The sequence below is a fragment of the Heptranchias perlo genome, chromosome 5 (genome assembly GCF_035084215.1).
Source record: "Heptranchias perlo isolate sHepPer1 chromosome 5, sHepPer1.hap1, whole genome shotgun sequence".
NCBI lineage: Eukaryota > Metazoa > Chordata > Chondrichthyes > Hexanchiformes > Hexanchidae > Heptranchias > Heptranchias perlo.
Window position 1 is genome coordinate 83,282,057 of NC_090329.1, and position 24,250 is coordinate 83,306,306.

Genomic DNA, 24,250 nt, shown 5'->3' on the forward strand with positions numbered 1-24,250 from the left:
ACAGCATCACCAGCCTCGCCGGCCACGCTGTCTACCTCTGACATGTGGAGCTCCACAACACAGTACTGTGACACATCGACCTGCACAGCAGGAGGGAGGGCAACCGCAGAGAGAGATGCATCGCAGAGGGCACTACCCTCGCCACAGGGTCCACAGACCGAGGCTCAGCTTCCTGGACCTCTCTGAGCAGCAGTGCACACGGAGGCTCAGAGTCACTCGACATGTAGTCGTGAACATCTGCAGCCTCTTTCATGCCGAGCTGCTCCCGGCTGGCCCGAGCACCATCTTCTTACCTGTCGCTGTCAAAGTCACCACTGCCCTCAACAACTTCTCCTCCGCATCCTTCCAGGGTGCCACTGGGAACATCGCCAATGTCTCTCAGTCGTCTGCACAAAAGAGCCCTGCAAATACACCTACACCCACTCTGCAGTGACACAATGGGTGGCATCAGTTGTGGGTCTTCATTGTGATCCTCAGGAAAGGGCATTATTGCACAAACCAGACAAGATTCGTAAAGACGTGGCAGTAGTGGTGACAATATAATATGTAATGTGAGTGGCTCAGAAATTAAATATAAGTCAAAACCATGACAAACCCTCAAACACCCTTGTGCATCCCCTTCATTATCACGACATGTTTGCCTTACGCTGCCAACTGCACAGATGTGATGCATGCCCTGTGGCTGCAGCACAGGTAGTGGCAGGTTGAGTGAGGCTGACTGTGAAAGAGATGCATGAGAGGGTGCGTATGAGATAGAGCCATGAGATTGTATGAGGATTGGGTTGAGTGGTAGTGGCGGGATGAGTACTGGCGAGTTGAGTAAGTGCAGGTAAGATGAGGATGAGGTTTGAGTGGGTGTGAGGGGTGATGTGACAGAGTAGTGTTGGCAGTGCAGAAGGAGATGTGGGGTGGGGGCGGTGATGTGGCAGACAGAGGGGAGGGGAATGAGTAAGTGTACTCACTTTGGCTGACCTCCTTAGGTCATTGCAGTGCCTCCTGCACTGTATGCAGGTGTGTGATATGTTGGTGGTGCAGGTGACCTCCCCTGCCACCTCGAGCCAGGCCTTCTTGGTGGCAGAGGCAGGCCCGCCGGGGGGGAAGATCTCTGTCCTCCCCCTCCTCCTCATCCCATCCAATAAGAGCTGGAGTGAGGCATCATTAACCTGGGAGCAGCCTTCCCCCTGGGCTGCTCCATGCTGTAATTTTTCCTATTTCTTGCAGCATCAGTCAGTGGAGGACTGCCCCTTTAAACAGGGCTCCTCCAGCTGACAGACCTTACTGCGCATGCGCAGTCCGCCCGCCGCGCAGCTTAGCAGCGGGGAACCCGGAAGAACAGATAAGTGGATCCAACCAGCCTGTGATTGCGCACGGAGCAGACTGATTTCACTGGGCGCGTTACCCACGCGCCTAATCTACCCCCCGCCGCGAACCCGCCGCCATGGTAATATCGGGCCCTAGGTGTCCATGTACACAAATCCCTAAAAGCTAATGCAGAGGTACAAAAAATAATCAAAAAAGCTAACGGAATGTTGGCCTTTATTTCAAGGGGGTTGGGATTCAAAAGTGAGGAAGTGATGATTTAGTTGTACAGAGCCTTGGTCAGACCCCACCTGGAATACTGCGTTCAGCACTGAACCTCAGCAAAGATATATTTGGCCTTGGAAGGGGTACAGCGCAGATTCACCAAAATGATACTAGTGCTTAAAGGGTTAAATTCTGGGTTGCATAATTGGCTTGTATTCCCTTGAGATTAGAAAGTTGAGGGGCGATTTAATCGAGATGTTTAAATGATAAAGGGATTCAATAGGGTAGATACAGAGAAATGATTTCCTCTGGTAAGGGAATCCAAAACAAAAAAGAAAAGTTTTAACATTAGAGCTAAGCCATTTAGGAGTGAAATCAGGAAGTATTTTTTCATACAAAGGATAGTAGACATCTGGAACTTGCTCCCCCAAAAGGCTGTGGATTCCGGGTCAATTGGAGCTTTCAAGACTGGAATCGATAGACTTTTGTTAGCTAAGAGTATCAAGGGATATGGAATAAAGGTGGGTTGAGGTGCAGATCAGCCATGATCTAATTGAATGGCTAAACAGGATCAAGGAGCTGAATGGCCAACTCTTGTTCCTATGGTATAAGACTATCTCCAAGGGGACAGTCCCACAACACTTCAACTGACACAAGGTGAAGGTCAAAATGTTTCCAAGAGTTCCAATGTACTGCCTGGAACTTTTAAAAATGATTTAAAAAAATCTTTTTAATATTAACCAAGAGCCTACCAAAGGCTCTTTGCAAACATTAAAATTTAACCAGCATTTGGATGCTGTGGAGTGGAGTTCCAGACGAGCACAAGCAACCTTTCACAGGCTTTTTTTCCTGGAGAGACAGTAATGTGGAGCAGTATAATTCAGGTCTGTCACCTTGCATTACTTTAAATAGGTACTATTACCTTTTTTTAAAAATTCGTTCATGGGATGTGGGCGTCGCTGGTAAGGCCAGCATTTATTGCCCATCCCTAATTGCCCTTGAGAAGGTGGTGGTGAGCCGCCTTCTTGAACAGCACTGTGTGGTGAAGGTTCTCCCACAGTGCTGTTAGGTAGGGAGTTCCAGGATTTTACCCAGCGACGATGAAGGAACGGCGATATATTTCCAAATCGGGATGGTAAGTGACTTGGAGGGGAACATGCAGGTGGTGTTATTCCCATGTGCTGGCTGCCCTGGTCCTTCTAGGTGGTAGAGGTCATGGGTTTGGGAGGTGCTGTCGAAGAAGCCTTGGCGAGTTGCTGCAGTACATCCTGTGAATGGTACACACTGCAGCCACTGTGCGCCGGTGGTGGAGGGAGTGAATGTTTAGGGTGGCGATTCCCATTGACTTCAATTTTACTAGGGCTCCTTGGTGCCACATTCGGTCAAATGCTGCCTTGATGACAAGGGCAGTTACTCTCACCTCACCTCTGGTATTTAGCTCTTTTGTCCATGTTAGGACCAAGGCTGTAATGAGGTCTGGAGCCGAGTGGTCCTCGCGGAACCCAAACTGAGCATCGGTGAGCAGGTTATTGGTGAGTAAGTGCTGCTTGATAGCATTGTCGACGACACCTTCCATCACTTTGCTGATGATTGAGAGTAGACTGATGGGACGGTAATTGGCCAGATTGGATTTGTCCTGCTTTTTGTGGACAGGACATACCTGGGCAATTTTCCACATTGTTGGGTAGATGCCAGTGTTGTAGCTGTACTGGAACAGCTTGGCTAGAGGCGAGTTCTGGAGCACAAGTCTTCAGCACTACAGCCGGGATGTTGTCGGGGCCTGTAGCCTTTGTTGTATCCAGTGCACTCAGCCGTTTCTTGATATCACGTGGAGTGAATCGAATTGGCTGAAGACTGGCTTCTGTGATGGTGGGATATCGGAGGAGGCCGGGACAGATCATCCACTCGGCACTTCTGGCTGAAGATGGTTGCAAACACTTCAGCCTTGTCAGTGTATCTACAGAACAAGATGTCTTAGAGGTGCCTGGGGTATTCCAATGGTATTTTCAGCAACTAGCTGAAAATCCAAAGCATAATTCAGTGTTGCAAAAAGATACTGGGGTGAATTTTAACCCCAATATCAGTGTTGGGGGTGGGTGGGAAGGTAAAAATTGTAAAAAAGTAAAACCCGACCCCAACCCGCCCACTTCCGGTTTTAATGGAGGCGGGTCGAGGAGTGGGCGACCAACCCGCTCTCAGGAGGCAGGTTGGACAGTAAAATCTTTTAAAGGAGGCTGCGGGCCTCCATTTTAACAGCATTTTTATTTTTAACTATTGGGGGCCGGAATTCCTGGGCCTTCTGCTTCACGCCACGTAAGAGGCGGCGAGAACATAAAATGATAAGAAATAGGAGCAGGAGAAGGCCCGACAGCCCCTCGAGCCTGCTCTGCCATTCAATAAGATCATGGCTGATCTTTGACCTCAACTCCACTTCCCAGCCCGGTCCCCGAGAAGGCCCGGATCAACAGGTAAGTGCCTTTATTGCACTGCTTGTGGGTCGGGAGGAGCAACAGTATTTCCTCCAGGCCCAATAAGCTTACCTGCTGCGATCTGACACACAATTGGCCAACCCCCCCACAATGATCTCCAATCCCCCCCTTCCCGGATGACCGAACCCCCCCACTCCGCCAATCAATCTGGCTGGCTGGCGGGCCAGAAACCTACTGAAAAAAATGGAACAAGGTCCTTACGTCAAAATTGTAAGGACATCTGGGAAACCCATACTTCCGAGTTTCCTGTCCGGAAATCCCCCCCCAACTCCCTTACCAGCTTGACATTAAAATTTACCTCACTGTTTATGCTGCGCCATAAAGTTAAAATGTGGGCTGATGGATGTAATTGCCTACAAGGCCATTTCCAATGTCAACAGTGCCACGAAGGTGAAAGCAGAGCTAAGATAATGTTGCTAAGAACATTACAGCAAATGATCACATTTAATCTGACCAACAGCAACACACAGCATTATTCCTTCAGATTACTGGGATATAATAAGACATACAAATATAAAGTTAGAAATCATTTAAGAGTCAGCATTTTACAACTTTCTCAAGATATTTTACTTACCCTGCCCCCTCTTCAAAGTATTCTCTTTTTAAAAGAAAAGAAAATGTCCACTTTCCTCTCTTCGACAAGTGAACTAATTTTAGTCTTTTCTGCTCTACAATATTTTTTTCAGAAAGAATCTCTTGCATCTCAAATTCTGCCCTCTGATTTCTTTGGGTCTTTTTTTCCAATTTTACTGTTTAGTACTCACATGGATTCTTTAAGAGGTGTCCCTGTATTTGTGCACTTACGTCAGAGGCAACTGCCTGAGCTGCACTGTAAGGCAAGGCTTCAGCAGCACAAACTGTGTGCCAGATGCTGTCTCTTAATCCTCTGAGGCTGTCATAGAAGTGCTGCCTGCATTCCATATTTGTTTTGGAATGACTTGCGGCAGCCAAAAGATTGAATGTTAAAATTGCGCATTAACCCCTCTTCCTCTATTCAACCAAATGTATGCTCTATACTTTTATGATCATGTTAAACATTTTGGCTAGTTTAATTCCATACAACACACTCCAGAAAGTTCACCTTTAATTTCAAGTTTTTGTTCATTTCAATGACGCAGCTTATAACCAATTTTCCAAATCTGATCTAGAACTAATAGGATTACAATTAAATTTAGAAATTTAGTTTATGATTAAACTTTATTTTTTTCAGACTACTCAATTATAATTAAAAAAAAATTAATCTCCTTGAACGGAGCAACATTAAATTCAAAAGAAAAAACCTTTAACATAACATACTTTAAATTCCTGCCCATCTTTTGCTACCTGTGAAAATCTGGTCAGGTAAAACTTCTAAATTTGCTAGCCAGCTTATTGTGCTTGTACCTAGTGTCATGCAGGAATGTTGAGCTGGGCTAACAACCAAGTGATAGTGTTACAATGAATGTGTGCTCATGACTGGTATGGATGTAAGATGGTAAGAAAGACAAAAAAAAGCTCGTTTTTAAATCAAAAACTGCAGAAAATTTCACTTCACATTAAAATAAAATCATTATCAGCAGTTAGAAATTGCTGAAAGTAATCACTTTACTTTAGACCTACTGAGCAGAATTAAACACAGAACTCAACATCAATTCTCATTTGGTGGAGAAAATACTGATCTAAGTAGGATTCCTTTCCCCCTGGGTTTTTGCTATACTGCTATAATAAATCTGCCATCTGACATTACTAATTCATTTGTCACCATAGAGTACAGCATTTTCTAACTGCACTGAAGACAATGGTGGCAGTTGATGGGTATTTCACAACATTTTTAATCAAATTAATAGACATTTGGTGCTTCAACACCAACTGGGTTCATGGTTATGACCCTTCAGCCAAAAGATCAGTCAATACAATACTTGGTTGACCACAAGTCATATCAGGGTCATGATATATAACATATCAATCTACATTTTAGTTCAACTTTGGAGTATTTTAAAACTCAAGAGGAAACCCTACCGTACTCCCTCCCCACGGAGAAAATCCTGCACGTGCAGTAGACATTGGATTCAACTGCTCCTATTCTGTATAACTTTTTCAGGGTGTTGCACAGATTGTTGCGAATTTTAATTTATACAAATATCCTGCAGGTGGAGGTTGAGAATGAGAACTTCCTTAAACCTACCTCCCCATTCTGCTGGAAGGAACACCTAGTCACCAGCCACATAATTCCCTTCAGCAGCACGTTCCCCATTCTCATATTTTCCTGTATTTGCTTTTAACTGTCTTAGCTTGAATTACATAGAAATGACAAGGAAATAGGGTGTTTGGCTCAACCAGTCCTTGTTGGAGTTTATCCTCCACGAGCAGTAGTCCAAATTTGACAAGGCCACCCTGTTCCCATATCCCTTTACCCTCCTTTCCTTCAATCACCTATCTAACCTATTCTTAAATGTTGACATAGTCTCTGCTCCAATACTGCATTCCACAGCCTCACAATCCACAGTGTAAAAAAGTTTCTCCTATTCTTTGTTCTAAATCTCTTAAATTTAAGCTTATATCCATGTCTCCTCATTCTAGCTCCTCAACCACTGGAAGCAGCCTGCTTCTATATATCCTGTCCCATCCTTTCATAATTTTGTTCACCTCCATCAAATCACCCCTTAATCTCCTTTGTTCCAATGAAATTACCCCCAATTTTTCAAATCTTTCTTCATATATTTAGTTCCTCATATCAGGCAGCATCCTAGTGAATCCCTATTGTACTCTCTTAATTGTGTCAACATTCTTCCAATAATATGGTGCCCAAAACTGCACACAGCATTCCAACCTACTTCCTAAAGTTTTATAATAGATTTATCATTACATTTCAACTTTCATTTTCCATAACTCTTGCCCGAAAACCAAGCATTTAATTAGCTTTTTTTTAAAAAAAAGGTCTCATCCAATTGAGGTGCTGCTTTTAAAGTCCAGAGAACCTGAACTCCCAAATCCCACTTCTCTTCCATATTACCCAGATTTCTTGCATTCTAAGTATTACTACCAAAATGTACCATCTCACATTTACTGACAGTGAATTCTGTCACTTTTTTGCCCATTCCACCATTTTAATCAATTTCCCCTTGCAGATTCCTTTGGTGCTCAGAATTATTTACTATGCCTCCTATTTTAGTATCATCTACAAACTTGGACACACTCTAGCACTATATCCAAATCATTGAGGTGCAAAATGAACAGAAGCAGTCCCAGAACAGAACATAGTGGGACATCACTAACCAGTTCCAGCCACTCTTGAGGAGTACCCTTAATTCCTGTTTTTTGTTTCCTACCTTCTAACAGTTGTAATACAATTTTCTACCCTTCTCATAATTTCATAGTCTTCTTCAATAGTCTCTTGTGTGGTACCATGTAAAAGGCTTTCTGAAAGTTAATGTACACCACATATACTGCATTTCCCCTATCTGTCATATCTGTCACCTATCCTGTTCGAGAAAAAAACATGAATTGATTGGGCAGATGGGGAATAAGAACATAAGATATAGGAAGTAGCAGGAGTAGACCAAAGGGCCAATCGAGCCTGCTCCGCCATTCAATAAGGTCATGGCTGATCTTCGACCTCAACTCCACTTTCCCATCCTATCCCCATATTCCTTGATTCCCTTAGAGTCCTAAAATCTATCGATCTCAGTCTTGAATATACTCAACAACTGAGCATCCACACCCTTCTGGGGTAGAGAATTCCAAAGATTCACAACCCTCTGAATGAAGAAATTCCTCCTCATCAGTCCTAAACGTCCAACCCCTTATCCTGAGACTATGCCCCCTAGTTCTAGACTCTCTAGCCAGGGGAATCACCCTCTCAGCATCTCCCCTGTCAAGCCCTCTCAAATTTTTGTATGATTCAATGAGGTCATCTCTCATCTAAACTCCAGAAAGCATAGGCCCATTCTACTCAATCTTTCCTCAAAGGATAACCCTCTCATCTCCGGAATCAATCTAGTGAACCTTCATTGCACCGCCTCTAAGGCAAGTATATCCTTCCTTAGGTAAGGAGACCAAAACTGTACACAATACTCCAGGTGTGGTCTCAGCAAAGCCCTGTACAATTGTAGTAAGACTTCCTTACTCTTGTACTCCAACCCATTGCAATAAAGGCCAACATACCATTTGCCTTCCTAATTGCTTGCTGTACCTGCATATTAACTTTCTGTGTTTCGTGTACAAGGACACCCAAATCCCTTTGAACACCAACATTTAATAGATTCTCACCATTTAAAAAAATATTCTGTTTTTCTATTTTTCCTACCAAAGTGAATAACATCACATTTCCCCACATTATACTCCATCTACCACCTCCTTGCCCACTCACTTAACCTGTCTATATCCCTTTGCAGACTCTTTGCGTCCTCCTCGCAGCTTACTTTCCCACCTAGCTTTGTATCAGCAGCAAACTCGGTCCCTTCATCGAAGTCATGAATATAGATTGTAAATGGCTGAGGCCCAAACACAGATCCCTGCGCCACCCCACTCGTTACAACCTGCCAACCCGAAAATGACCCGTTTATTCCTACTCTCTGTTTTCTGTCCATTAACCAATCCTCAATCCATGCTAATATATTACCCCCAACCCTATGAGCCCTTATCTTGTGTAACAACTTCTTGCGTGGCACCTTATCGAATGCCTTTTGAAAATCCAAATATACTACATCCATTGGTACCCCCTTATTTACCCTGCTAGTTACAACCTCAAAATTCTATTAGATTTGCCAAACACGATTTCCCTTTCATAAAACCATGTTGACTCTGCCTGATCATATTATGATTTTCTACGTGTCCTGTTACTACGTCCTTAATAATAGATTCTAGCATCTTCCCTACAATTGATGTCAGGCTAACTGGCCTATAGTTCCCTGTTTTCTCTCCTTTCTTGAATAGTGGGGTTACATTTGCTACCTTCCAATCCACGGGACTGTTCTAGAATCTAGGGAATTCTGGATGATCAAAACCAATGCATCCACTATCTCTGCAGCCACCTCTTAAAACCCTAGGATGTAGGCCACCAGGTCCAGTGGATTTGTTGGCTTTTAGACCCATTAATTTTTCTAAAACTTTTTCTTTACTAATATTAATTACTTTAAGTTGCTCCCTCTCATTAGACCCTTGGTGCCCCACTACTACTGGTTTATTTTTTGTGTCTTCTACTGTGAAGACAGATGTAAAAAATTTGTTTATGTCTCTGCCATTTCCTTATTCCCCATTATAATTTCTCTTGTCTCAGCCTCTAAGGGACCCACTTTTACTTTAGTTAATCACTTCCTTTTTATATACTTGTAGAAGCTCTTACAATCTGTTTTTATATTTCTTGCTAGTTTACTCTCATATTCAATTTTCCCTCTCATCAATTTTTTGATTATCCTTTGATGATTTCTAAAACCCTCCCAATCCTCAGCATTACTACTCTTTTTGGCAACATTGTTAAGCGTCTTCTTTTAATTTAATACTATCCTTTCAGGAGCGAGATTAGAAAACATTTCTACACACAAAGGGTTGTAGAAGTTTGGAACTCTCTTCCGCAAACAGCAATTGATACTAGCTCAATTGCTAAATTTAAATCTGAGATAGATAGCTTTTTGGCAACCAAAGGTATTAAGGGATATGGGCCAAAGGCAGGTATATGGAGTTAGATCACAGATCAGCCATGATCTTATCAAATGGCAGAGCAGGCACGAGGGGCTGAATGGCCTACTCCTGTTCCTATGTTCCTATGCTAACTTCACCATTCATTTTTTTTTTTAAACACTTCAATCAGCACACCCTCACCATCTTCATTTCCAGGGAATATAACTCAAAGTTTACCCAGTCTCTCATCATAAGCCAGTCACTTCATCCGTTAGTCATCCTGTGAATTACCGTCACTGGATTTTCCCTGGAGCCAGTATGTCTTTGCTTTTACATTCTAACTCTCTTGTGATGAAGCCCATTATTCCATTAGTACCGGTGAACTAAATTGACTTATGGCTAATTACTTATGTGCCCAAGCTCCTGAATTGCTTTGTTCATCTACACCCCTAGCATCTTTCAATTTAGATTAGAAGTATTGATTGCAGAATCTGGCACTCGCACAGAGCAGGCTGTCAGAAATCACGAGCTGAGCTTCCAGAGTTCCGTGAGATGTGCACCCTTCAAGCTTTGACCGGGGCTGCTGGATCACAATCACCTCAATACTCCCATCTGCCATTCACATTCAAAGTCTACTGCCTTACACTTGGTTGTTAAACTGCATCTGCCATCATTTCACTCTCTCTCTTAATTTATGTATTTTTGTAATTTTCTGATTTCTTCTTCTCAAGTCACTATATCTCCTTGCTAAGCATGATCTGCCTACTTGGATAAAATCTATCACCAAATGCAGGCCTCACCTCCCAACCTACCCCGTCAGACCACTTTTCACTGCCCACCCAACAGTAAATGGCCCTTTTATCTCTCTGGCCCTAACTCCTAACCAGTTCCCTACCAATGCCTCAAGGGTTTTTGTATCTCAGTTTTAGCTAGCATTCTCTTGTGTGGAAGACAGAATACAGATATTGAAAGGATACATCAACACATGTTTGAATGAAGTACTTTCAAGATAAGACCAGGCATTACGCTATAGTTAAACTTGGATTGGAAAGGAAGCTTTTCAAAGTGGATATTCTCCACTGCAAACACTTTAAATATGCAAGTTAGTTAAAATGTAGAAAGAATTCTCATTTCAAAAAATCAGACAGATAAGAAAGCAAACCTAACTTGGAATATTGTGGACATATTAATAACTTTCTCATAAACAGATTACATCAATAAAAAGCCATCATGTCTGTGATCAGATAGAAAAGGAAACAAAATGAACAATTGTCGTCAACTTAAAAAAATTAGCCAATCAAATTCAAAGTTACAAAACACAGAAATAAAGAATTTGCATTCCAAACCATATGCCTGAAACGGAGACCATATATTCACAAAAATAATTCTGCATCCTTTAAGACCAGCACCGCACAATTCTCTCAGGATGAAAGATTATTTTGCTTCTAAAAACTATATTCTTCATCCATTTCTTTTGAAAGAAACTGAATTCACATTAAAAAAAGTGAGAAGTACAGGCACAGTAAACATGCATCTGATTGTAGTATATATTTAGCCGTTAAATGAAAAATAACACTCATTTGGACAGATGTAGAAAGTTTAACAATTTAACAGCTTTTGTGAATACATACCTCAATCAGTTTGTAACCACACAACCCTTACACAATTCACAGCAAAAGAATGCAAAACAAATCATGAAACACACAGCACTAAGGTCATGCAGATGCAGCACAGACACACTCAAATAATTTGGTTATTACATTAGCAGGTGTAGCTGCCATTAGCTCAAATATCAAGCAGAAAAAAGCTTAATTAAGACGGAGGAACATACTTCTTGCTCCAGAATAAATTTAATTGCAGCCGAACCATAGATTGAATAATTTAGGACAACTATACTTAAAACGATTAGATTTGCCATTTTAGCTCGCTTGTCTCACATTGTAGATTTTAATCTCGCAATATCTTGAGTTTTTGGTCATACAAAACTATGATCACTATGGTTAAGGGCATCAAGATTTTTAAAGAAATGCTCAGCAAGAGATGCATGGCCCCTCCCAAATTAATTCACAATGAAGAATGGTGTGTAACATTCTATGCCCATAGCACACTTTTAAAATAAGTTAAACCTTGTCATTGCTCCGTAAAGAACAAATTTAAATTCACCTCGGGATATTTGGTCTCATAATGAACATTTTCAGACCAAAGGAAGCCCTCAATTTTCTGCTTACAATTTAACTACATTAAATATTAAGATAAGATAACATGTCATAATATGGGCTAGTGGTTATATTACAAGCTCCAAAGCATTTGTTCTAACATAATATTTTTCATGCAATTTCAGAATGGCCTAGTTTTCTCTTGTTTAATGTCTATTCCTTCACCTAACTCAGGCAGGAATCAACTTTTGTTGCCTAGGGGTAAAGGTGCAGCATATCCATATTATTGCCATCTCTCTGCCTGTCTCAGGTATGACTTGTACATAAGCAGTTTTATATCATCATTCAGTTTCAGAGGTCGTTCTTGGAGAATTGAAAATTTGAATTACAGATTAACACAAAGATGACAAAGGTCATGTCATTTGGGAAGCATCACAAAAGGTGTACATGTTACAGTTGGAGGGGATGCAGTTGAACAAGTGGAAAAGTTTGTATACCTTACTGGGTTAGTGTCAGAGAATGTGAGTTGTGAAGAAGACATCAAAAGAAGGATTGGACTTATTTCTACTTTTGGAAGGTTAAGCAGGATATGGAAGGCTAAAGATATTTCAGTAAAAATGAAGGCACGAGTTTATGAAGCAATGGTTATCCCCATATTATTAAACAGATCAGAGTGCTGGGACATGTGAAAAGTTGATGAGCAAAAGATACTAACAGCAGAGATGAGTTGGTTAGGAAGTATCCAGGATGTAAAGAGTCAAGAATGATGTAATAAAAACATGGCTTGGACAAGAAACAATGCTTATACAGAAAGTCCAAGAAAGATGACTGCGATGGTTTGGGCATGTTTCAAGAATGGAAATAGCAAGAATATCTCTCATGGCCCTGCATACAGAGATACATGAACAAGAAGCTGAGGAAGATAAAGGAAGCACTGGGATAGACAATGCCAAGAGTGACTTGTCAAAGAAATGTATATAGATGACTGAAGCAGCCAGGCTAGTTCAGAATTGACAACATTGGAGTGAATTCACTTGACCCCATTGTCTCTGCTGAGTTGACAGACGGGAATTTAGCAGTAGTAATAGTAGTACACTCTCTTCAGATGGACCTGTATCACATTATGTGAAGTGGCCACCTGTAAAAGGTTTTTTTTTTATTCGCTCATAGGATGTGGGCGTCGCTGGCGAGGCCGGCATTTATTGCCCATCCCTAATTGCCCTTGAGAAGGTGGTGGTGAGCCGCCTTCTTGAACCGCTGCAGTCCGTGTGGTGACAGTTCTCCCACAGTGCTGTTAGGAAGGGAGTTCCAGGATTTTGACCCAGCGACAATGAAGGAACGGCGATATATTTCCAAGTCGGGATGGTGTGTGACTTGGAGGGGAACATGCAGGTGGGGTTGTTCCCATGTGCCTGCTGCTCTTGTCCTTCTAGGTGGTAGAGGTCGCGGGTTTGGGAGGTGCTGTCGAAGAAGCCTTGGCGAGTTGTAGCAGTGCATCCTGTGGATGGTACACACTGCAGCCACTGTTCTATAGCGCATTACCCTGTGGTCTGCAGCACAACCAAACACAGATTGCTTGTTCCAATAGTGCCGCATCCTGCAGACTCAATATTTTGAAACTGGTGATTTTGCAGTCTGGAGGATTGTATCTCAAATTAAAAAGGTAGATTTCTAAAGTGCCTCTTATGTAAACCTATTGTTCCAAATTCTGACGTTCCCTCCTCCCCTTCAAAATGTTCATAATTCAGTCCTTAAACTACAGGGCTACACAAGTGGCATCAAAAAGTTGTTGCTGGCACTTGAAAATTTTGTTAGCACAAAGGGGAACTTTGTACAGTTTATGTTATTTGGTTAACAATTTCAAATGTGTAATTCATAAAGGATTAAATTCCCCGGCTTAAGGGGAATTCTACAAGGCTCTCTGCAATCTGGAGCAACAAGCATTCAAGCACCATATTTGTCAGCAATTAGCCAGCTAGCTAGCCAGCCCAGTGGTTAGAACTGGTACCTGATATGACGATCTGAGGAACATCCAGTATGGTGCCAAATGAAGCAGTTTTACGATGGCCTCGTTTTGGCTTTGGACGGGCTGCAAAATACACACACACAGGTACGCATGCAACAAATAGCTAAAAAGGGTACGAAGCGCATTACAAATTAGAACAATGCAGTTCTCTTCACGGAAACAAAAATTTGACATGGGACCAGTTCATGCAAAACACAAGGCACCGTGCAAAAGCAAAATGCTTACACTTTACCCAGGCTCATCGTACACGAAAAGCACAATTAAAGCGTAGAACAAACAACTGCGTAGTTGCCAAAATATTTTATTGAAAAACCCTTTGAAAAACACTAACAGGCAGTTCTTTATACCTCAAATCTAAACATACACACAACTCGCAATGTTGAATTCAAATTACAAAGTTTAAAAAAAAATTAGTATAGTGCAGTGTATCACATAAGTAACGGTAGAGTTAGGGCATGGAGCAAGTATATTGGAACAAGTCTGCATGACGAATATTTTGGGGGGAAAAAACAACTTAGCACCACTAAATAACTTAGTAAGTTGTCTAAAGTTCATTTGACAACCTCTTCTTAATGTCATTTTAGCTTTGGAGTCATGTCAGGTACTTCATTTAGCTATGGTCAAGGAATTTATTTTCTTAAAATTATTTTTGAAATTAGTAAACATAAAGCTAGCTAATGTATTCCTGGCGCATCAATGGATAAAAATGTCATCTCTTATACAAAGGATTACCAACCAAAAAAAAACCACCACACACGATTACTTGGATTAACTGGTATTAGCCTGACAGTTTGAAGAGGAAGAAAACAAAACAGCTACCTTTAGAAGCCTGAAATTAAATTTATGTTTTCAATTAAATACAAATTCTAAAAATTGATGCTTAATTCATTCTAAGATTATTAGTAAGTTTTATGTAGCTCTGAGCCCTTTGTTCTAGATTTTTACCTGTGGTAGCATTCATGATTCTGGCCTCCAATTCAGAATAATTGCTGAGGTCAGCACTCAATCTCTTCCCCTCCAGAGTAGCAGCAGCAGACTGTGTGCGTCCTCCAGACAGGCTCTCCACGCTGCTCCCTCGAGACAGTGGCAGGTTTAATCGTGTAGAGTCACCCTGTTAGAATAAGTTATAGCAATGTGCAAAAGTGCAATAAGTTTCCGAAAGCAAGGATGCAGAGCCATTTGCAGATTTTTCAGGAGTGGTAAATCCATATCTTTTATAGCGAGTTAGTCATTTTCAAAACATACGAACATACACACTGCACATTTTAGTGTCACAGGCCTCCACATTTAACAGATGGTGGTCACTAGAAACTGAATAAACCTTCTTTCATTCAGTACAGCACAGCCCTTCCATTGAATCTTTCCTAATAATCTGTGTAATATGTTGCTGCATCTCATTTTCTGATAGGTTCTTGCTCGTCCTTCTGGATTTCTCCACTGTTTTCCAAGAAGGCTGGTATAAAACTTATACAAAAATGTTTGATATGAACAAGTGAGTTTCAACAGATCTACTCAGATTTGTAACTTCCTACAAAAAACTTCTGATATCCATTTTAAGCTTACTTACTTCCCATTTATGTTTACTGGTCCTACTTTCCCAATGTAATGATGTAGTTGTAGTGGGTTTATTTTATCTATACCATTTATGAAACATACAGGAAATGACCTGCTGGTTCATCAAGCCTGTCACATATGGATATGGTGCAGCCTATACACACCATGAACTCCATCTCGCTCCCCTGCCTGTAGTCATGCAATCTCCTGGGATGTGGCAAAAAAGGAGGAAAAATAAACTTTGGTCAATTTAGAAAAAAAAGCAAGACAATTTCACTCCAACTCCAAATGCAATCAAGCGAACTCTAGGAAACCGTGGTGACTGATATCACTGGTTACCTGCCTACTCGATATATGTCTTCCACTCGCAGGAACTCGTCTAGTTCCTTTTTGAGCACTTGAAGTGAATCCACACTCGTTGCTTGCACTGGTGTACTATTATTTTATCTACTTCAATGTAACCCCACTAACTTAAGGCTGTGTACCTTAAGCTACTTTGATCTTTACTCATAGCTTATCCCCGTTACACTGGGATTAGGCTCATTGGTTTTTTTCTGTACGCTTTCGAATGTGCATCCATTTTTATGGTATGGTGTTCCAAAAGTGATCTGTGCTTTGTGAAGTCTTAGCATAACCTCTGTAGACATATTATAATGATACAGCTATCCATCCTAGCACTGCATTGCAGTTTTTAATTGCTTAGTCATATTGTTTGAATGTATGCTTATGGAACTGTTTTTGCAACACACCTTAGAAAGTTAGCATTGAGTGCTACATGTAGAATTTAATAGTTTTAGAAAACAATGACAAGGTTAATTCTAGACGTTCCATTCGTCACATTATATGGATAAATGCAACACTGAACAAACTACAAAATAGCACTTGGAATAAAAACATTGACTTCATAATGAAATTAATTACCCCCCTTTGTGGAGATTGTGTAGGAATTTGTCAGTCTTCACAAATACTGCTCACTGAATAAAAATACTTACATTATAAAATAGATGGCTCTTGGCGACATTAGGTTGGCACGCTGTCTTGCAACTCTGATTTGGGTTTGAATCCAGAGCAGATTGATGAGATAAAACTCACCCTTCTCTGTACAACAAGGGTTCTATGTGAAATGAGTCTGGACAGTCTCAATCCAATTCTCAGAGGACAGATATCTACAATTCAACAACTTTGCAGAGAAGACCCAAGGATGGCTGTGTGTGAAGTGGAAACATTCACAGTAGTGCAGTGCTCTTAGGGGGCAGAGATTGTTGGGACACAATAGGGAAAGCTTTACTCTTTACCTGTGACTTTTTTTTATTCGTTCATGGGATGTGGGCGTCGCTGGCGAGGCCGGCATTTATTGCCCATCCCTAATTGCCCTTGCTTCATGCTGATAGTGAGTGAAGAAAGTACAGAAATATTCCAATCCACAACACTAACTAACATCCCTCAACTCAAGAGTCCAACCGGCCTCCCTCAGAACTTATATGCTATGTGAATGTAAATAGTGTAGCAATACTAGAGAAGAAAAACTAAACTTTGATACTGTAGCACCCTTTAATACTCGTATTAAATGGAGACTTTTCAATTTAGATGAAATAAAATCTTGAATAATTTACTCACCGCCTGCTTGGACTGGAGTTTAAGCTGCTGGGCCAGCTTCGATTCCAAACGTTTAATTGTGTCATTGGTAGCGTTTGCATGAAAGTCACTAGGATCTGCGTTAGCATCACTCTTGTTACTGGTATTTGTAGAGGTGACTTCCAAGAACGATCCTAGCAAACAGATAGCACAATTTATTTGTGATATTCAACAACAGAGCAATTTGAAGTTATAAAATCAGTAAAAGCATTTAATGTCATATTTATAAAGAGTAGGAGGGTGATAAAAAGCAATCAAGAACTCACTTCACCTTCTAAAACTAGAGGGATGTTCACAAATCAAGACTGAGGCATTAAAGTATTTTCCAAAGTACCCAATCCAATAACTGAGGCTTTCAGAGGGCCAATGAATAAACTAAAACTGAACCAAGTGAAGACAGATAGCTGAAGCATATTAATATGAATCTCACTATTGGGAAAATGTGAAAAGATAATTAGAATCCAATCAGCAGCATTATAACCACGGTGGTACTACATTTGAGTGGTACAGCAATTTTTTGTTAATTTGGACTATAATGTAATGCTGGTTAAATATTATCAGATTTCATTAGCTAATTACGAATGTACTTTATTTAAAAATGTCAATTTAGTTTTCTATATGGTGGAATGGGTAAATGCAATGCATGAGGTGGCAGTACACCATATGGACCATAAAGATCAGGATATAATTCCTGGTCTGTGTTTAGTTAGATATTCTCTGCAGTTAGTGCGTGACAATTAGGTTCTGTTGGGGAAGGGTGTGAATTTAATGAGGTAAGGGACAGGATGAGTCAGGGCTCCCACTGTTGATTGGTATCCAGTGACCCTTGCTGACAAGTTCACATGTGGAGGTCAGAAAAGGATAAAGTTGAGCTTAGCTGAGTTGCCCTCTATTTGATAATTAGCACATCAAAACACACTGTTTCGCTCACACAAGAAGAATGCCCAATTGGGTGAGTTGGGGAAGGCTGCCAGTGACTGTGGAACTGGAGTGTGTCAGTGAGTGCATTCAGACAAGGAAATATTTTTAAAATGCACTTTAAAAATTCAGGAAAAACATCAAGGAAATATGGCAAGATTTTTTACACATATAATAAAGCAGACTCAAGCTCATTTCCCTCAAGAAAAAAAATCAACATTAAAAAAGACTGGTTTGACACCAAATTTCTTGAACACAGTTAAGCAATTTGTAGTTGGTTAAATTCCAGAATCACAGTTATAGACTGTTATCTTTATGCTATATTGGTCCTTCAATGGATTAAGCAGCAGAGGGAAAGGGTTACATCATCTTTTCCATTTCAATCTGATTAAAATATATTCAATAAACTATAAATGTCACAACAAAAAATCCTGAATAGAAGCCAGAAAAATAATCTTAGATAATGGAGATCAGTCATTTAATCCCTGCATTTATTCTCATTTAGTAAGGATTTTCAGCTACTAACTAAAATACATTTGGCTCTTTTCATTTTTGTTTTAAGTTCAATTTTGCCCATTATATCAAAACACCTCATCTTCACACATCCACCTCATCTTTCTCAAAAAGGGGGAGGGGACAACAGTTCAATTCCTAGAAACCCTCAACATTGCTCTTGGGCTCATTTGCCAAGAGGTGGGGAGAGATCTCCCTGAGACAACCAGGCTGAGACCAGAAGAACTTGTTCCGAAGAGAATCTTGTGTGGAAATGTCAATTGAGACTGGGATTTGGATTAAAAACTGTTAACAGGCCAAAATTTTGATACTGTAGTTTCTAAGCTGCTTGTTTATTCCCATACTTAAAAATAATTAAAAGCAGACAGTAGTTACTGACAGCAGAATGCTTTCTTTTTAAATAAAATTAATGAATACGTATATTTCATCTCCTTTAATGACACCATAAACAGTGTCAATACAAAATCTCAGATGTAAAGTAGAAGATTCCCTCCAACCCATGATACCCTCTTCCCATAACAACAGTCAGCTATGGCTACTTCATTTGTTAGCTGTACGCTGAACAAGATCACGGATGATGACACTGAATAACAGTTTTCCACTAATATTTCAAAGTGCTGGTTACAGCCCTGATAGCTCGGTGATTTATGCAGCAAGTACCTGGGTTTTACATAGCAGGAGAGCACCTGGTGTACGCGGAATAGTAGCCCAAGCAACGAGTAAACACCTTCAGGAAAGGATAAAGTACTGTATAATCACCAAAACTGGAAAGAAAATGATTTACTCATGGGTGGGGGAAGGAATGATCTAACCATCACTTTCTCCCTCCTCCCCAATTAAATATAATCCAAAATTGAACAAATTTAATTGAAAGTGATGGAGCTAGGCAACATGGTAAAGCTGGACTCTTAATTATAAAGTCAAAATTTAAAGAGTAAATTCATGCTTTAAGTGGGAAGCCGTGCTTAAAAAGGAGTGTGGGTTGCAGTTAGCGCTACACACTGTAGCCAACTCTATGCACTCCCGTCCAGCATGGCTCCTGACTGGATGCGTGGGATTAATGAATTTACCATCTAATTCTAGTCTTGATATAATGTGTACTTGGATTTCTCCTTCTGGCAAATTGGCCAGTTTCAGCCAGGACATCTTATTTGTTCCTTCGAGAATGATTTTGCTGATTAAACCCAATGTTTTCTGATTACAAACATTTCAGTTTACCTCTGATCTAAAAAACGCACATATTTGCTCGCAGTTGACAACAGATTAAAAAACTCAATGTCTGCAGTTATAAAACTCTGGTTTTAAAATCAGCAAAACAACTCTGCAAGGAACAAATAAAATATTTTTAAATAAATAACTGTCTTCATAAAATCTCAAGTGTAAAAACCTATTATCTGGTCACTGGTTTGCTTTCAAAGCAAACCTGCCACATTTAGTCTCACATTCCAGAAATGGTATGATTTTCTTGATGTGCAGCACAAAGTCATAGCACTTGATCTCAGCATTTCCATTGCCTTAAATAAGCTATGTCTCCCAGCTTTACTGAGAAGCTAGCCTCTTGTATCATATTGACTGAGCTGTTCAACTCGATATGCTGTTGTTTCATGATGTACAGACATTGGTCTTCTTATTTAAAGATTACAGAGGAGTTCTCAGGAAACCATACTTGGCTGCAATCTATTCCTAGTCCTCATTAATAATCTGGTGGATATCAACAAAACACTTTCTCTAGTATAGTTAACTTCCCAAATCATAAACAAATAGGGACTGAATAATTACAAGCAGATAGATGGAATAGAGCCACCAGCATCTAAATGCTGCATTACTCTTGATGCTAAGACAACAAAATGGATTCCTGACTGCCGATAAAGTGTGACTGGAATTTTGCCAATCCACCTGTACTCTGAATATCAAACTTTCAGCACGTCGATTTGCAATTGCAGCCAAAGCTACACCAAGGTAATGAAATTATGAAAATGATGAAAAAAGCTGCCAGAGTGAGAATCCTTGAGGTTTTGTTCTGGTTCTCTTCAGAAACCTCATTATAAGGCTAAATCCACTCAGTGATCAAATATTGTGGCTCTGTTTAGCAATTTATAGAGAAACTCCGTATCTTGTTCCTTGGCTAGGTGCATTTCAAAGGCACAAAAACATGTGGGCTGGGTGAAGATGACCTATTGCACATCAGTGTCCAACCTCAGCAACTTTCATAGAACAGATCTCTGCACTCATGCTATTGCAGTTATCCCCCGCCCCCCCTCATAATTCCATCTCAATCCAAAAACTCTATCAACAATGAATTTATTACTGCAGGTAGAACTCTTTCCTCAGGAATGTTGTTGTTAGTAACTCTGGGGGAAAAAAATTGGATAGGGCCTTTTATTGGGCAGGGGTAGCACAATCCGCTATTACATCGCGCCCAATGGCCCGGTGCAGGCAGGACTAGACATTCGTCAGGCCTGAGGACTTACCTTCAAGCAGCATTCTGAATCAGTGTTGACTCGAGGATTCAATGCAATTTGCACTTTCCACCAGCAGGGGGAGACTCAATCTCAAAGGGAGGCTGTCTCTTAAAGATCTCTGAAAGGTAGCTGGTACCTGTTACTTGCTGAAAATAACAGTGTGTTGTCCGCACGGAGTGTGAACGGAGATCAGACATCGCACATGCAAAGCACAGATGCTGCTCCAGTCCCTATGTTTACAAACTGATGAGTTATGCTAAAACATTGAATAAAGGTTGTGCACTACTAAATCCCACATCCTTCAATCTGCATGCCGGATCTCACCAATCTGCCGATCTGAGTTGGTACCAGGCCTGCGAGAGTGCGTGCACCAAGGTTCTCTGCTGATGCACTATAGGCCTTGGTGCAAGAGGCGGACAGAAGGAGGGGCATCCTATAGGTGGGGGGCAAGAGGCCCTCCAGACATATACCCAAAAGGCAGTGGGAGGCAACAGGGGACGAAGTCAATGCCAGGCGCACAGCATCATGAACATGGATGCAGTGCAGGAAGAAGTTCAATGCTTTGACCTGAGTGGTCAAGGTGAGTGAGGTCAACTGTCAAGTGGCATCTCCTACAAATCCCACCACTAGCCACATCCACTGCTGCACACACTACACCCCCCATCACCCACATACCAACAAACTTTTTCCATCACTACTCAACTCTTCCAATCAGATGTTTCCTCTCACCCTTACACATTACCACTGATGTAAGTTGCCCACCCACAACTCACAGGCCACACCACACTGGCAGCTATTCAACTATGACAGGCACATCACCCAGACACACGTCCTGCTTTCTTGCAGGAGAAGGTGGTGCATATCATGAGGCAGCAAGTGGCAGTGGCATTTAGCCCCTCGAGCCTGTTCCGCCATTCAATGAGATCATGGTTGACCTGTGACCTAACTCCACATACCTACCTTAGCCCCATATCCCTTAATACTCTTGGTTCATAGAAATCTATCAACCTCAGATTTAGAACTCACAATTATTGAATGAGCATCAACTGCTGTTGCAGAAGCGCGTTCCAAACTTCTTCCACCCTTTGAGTGTAGAAGCATTTCCTAACTTCACTCCTGCATGTCCTGGCTCTAAATGTTAGGCGATGTCCCCTAGTCCTAGTATTCAAGTATAGGAGACCTCCAAAAACAGTTACAAATGTCTCGGCAGCCAGAAGCAATAATCCAGCCACTAACATGTAAATCCTGCATGGTCCATTTAAATAGCGCTGGTGGGGGTCTTCCAGGCACTCTAAGACATGTTCAGATGGCCGTGGTTAAGACAGTGCGTTGAGATGAGCGTTAGACACCATTTTGGGACTTATCACTTTAAATCAGTGTTGCACATTGAGTGTATCCATTTTCTCCTTGCTTTACATGCTTCCGGCATTCAGTATTTGCGCATGCGCTAACTCCTATATCAAGATGGTGTCCGGCGCATGTCATGCTACAAACGTGCGCGTGCAGCCAAGGCGCCATTTTGGATGTTGGAGAGGCCGTGTAGCGCCGTAACAACAGGCACTACATGGCCCAATTTAGCGCCCTCTGACTCTTTCATCCAGAAGTTCAACATTAGCTAATGATTATTTGTTGTCGAGGGCTGCCAGAACATGCATTACATTATGGGTTTTCACTCTGGCATCTCTTCCTTGATCCATTTTCTATGCCCCATATAATCAGCAGAATCAAATTCTTAAAATATCTCTGTTAAATTTCTTTTCGTAAGGCGTCTGTGGGAAGCAGTGCTCGAACGGACAACTGGACTCTCTGTACGATACTCTCCCACGTTTCCTTTAGCTGGTGCCACTGCTCTTAACCTAGGCCTTGGGGCAGACTTATGAGTTCCATTCCTAAAAGGGAAGGAACCTAACCCTGTGGGTTTAAGTTTTTAAAAGGAGGCCTGGCTGCATCAACTTGTGAGACACGTTAAAATACCATCAGGTCTTCAAAGATCAGGTCCTTTAGATTACAGAGGACTATTAATAGTAGTGCATTTCCATCATGGACAGCACTTCTTCAATGTAAAATTTTTCTTAATTCCTGCTGCTGCACCTGCTTTGCCACTTAATATGCAAAACTTCCACAAAAAGAATGGAGGATCTGACGTGCAGGCCAGGGAAACCAGGCCAGTTGTCCCACCTCAGAAGTTGGTTAAAGAAACAGGTTTCATTATCATGCGTCCTAGTGGTTTGTAACCTTCCATTGGAACACTGAGTATTACCTTTTATTTTCCATAGAGTGAAAAAGTCAAGGAGAATTTAAAAATAAATTATATACTGCTATCAGGCAGCTTGGCAAACAGTCAAAGACACTTATTTTCCTTTCCCCTTTCAAATCATTAAAGCTACTGTTGTTTTATACCTGTGCTTGTGGCAGAGTTACTCTGGCTCACATCCGAGTAGTGGCACGGGTATTGAAGAGGTTCTTCAGCTCCTGGGAAATACTAAACATAAAAGAATTGAAGCAGACTGTTACTTTGGGTGACATGTTCACAACTCTAGCACAAACTACACATCATAATTAGAAAGAACAGCCTCTACTTAGTAAGATTTAGAACTGCAGGGGCAAAATGTCCAGAGTGATCTCAGATGTCTTGTTCCGGACTGCAACATCAGGACCAAGGTTGTAAATAAAGCAAAGGAAATTCAGGCTTTTGCCTGGAGACTGAAGTATGCCACTACTCAACCAACATTTTGATACACCCTTTTCAAATAGCACAAGAGATCACTAAAGCATCAATTTAGCTCAGTTGGTGGCACCTTTCAAATTAGTCAGAGGATTGTGGATTCATACTCCACTTTCAGGTAAGCACATAAATTAGGCTAACACTAGGACTCCTGTTCCTATTTCCTATGTAAAGTACATTAAATTTATTATCGCACGACAGCAGTTAAGTAAAAAAAAATGCCACAAGGTCATAGAGTCATAGAGTTATACAGCACGGATAGAGGCCCTTCGGCCCATCGTGTCCGCGCCGGCCATCAGCCCTGTCTACTCTAATCCCATATTCCAGCATTTGGTCCGTAGCCTTGTATGCTATGGCATTTCAAGTGCTCATCCAAATGCTTCTTGAATGTTGTGAGGGTTCCTGCCTCCACAACCCTTTCAGACAGCGAGTTCCAGACTCCAACCACCCTCTGGGTGAAAAAGTTCTTTCTCAAATCCCCTCTAAACCTCCCGCCTTTTACCTTGAATCTATGTCCCCTTGTTACAGAACCCTCAACGAAGGGAAAAAGCTCCTTAGTATCCATCCTATCTGTGCCCCTCATAATTTTGTACACCTCAATCATGTCCCCCCTCAGCCTCCTCTGCTCCAAGGAAAACAAACCCAATCTT

General features: G+C 41.3%; 1 protein-coding gene across 2 annotated transcripts in view; it reads right to left on the minus strand.

Moving 5' to 3' along the window:
• map3k7 (mitogen-activated protein kinase kinase kinase 7) overlaps positions 1-24,250 on the minus strand; it is a 114,587-nt gene that overhangs the window by 32,971 nt on the left and 57,366 nt on the right. Inside the window, exons 9-12 of one of the 2 annotated variants that reach the window (XM_067984750.1) lie at positions 23,276-23,357; positions 16,965-17,116; positions 14,739-14,904; positions 13,776-13,856 (exon numbers count right to left, since the gene is read on the minus strand). In XM_067984750.1, the coding sequence (XP_067840851.1) occupies positions 13,776-13,856; positions 14,739-14,904; positions 16,965-17,116; positions 23,276-23,357 (481 nt within the window). The remainder of the gene's footprint in view (positions 1-13,775; positions 13,857-14,738; positions 14,905-16,964; positions 17,117-23,275; positions 23,358-24,250) is intronic. The other variant, XM_067984752.1, reaches the window with a different exon arrangement.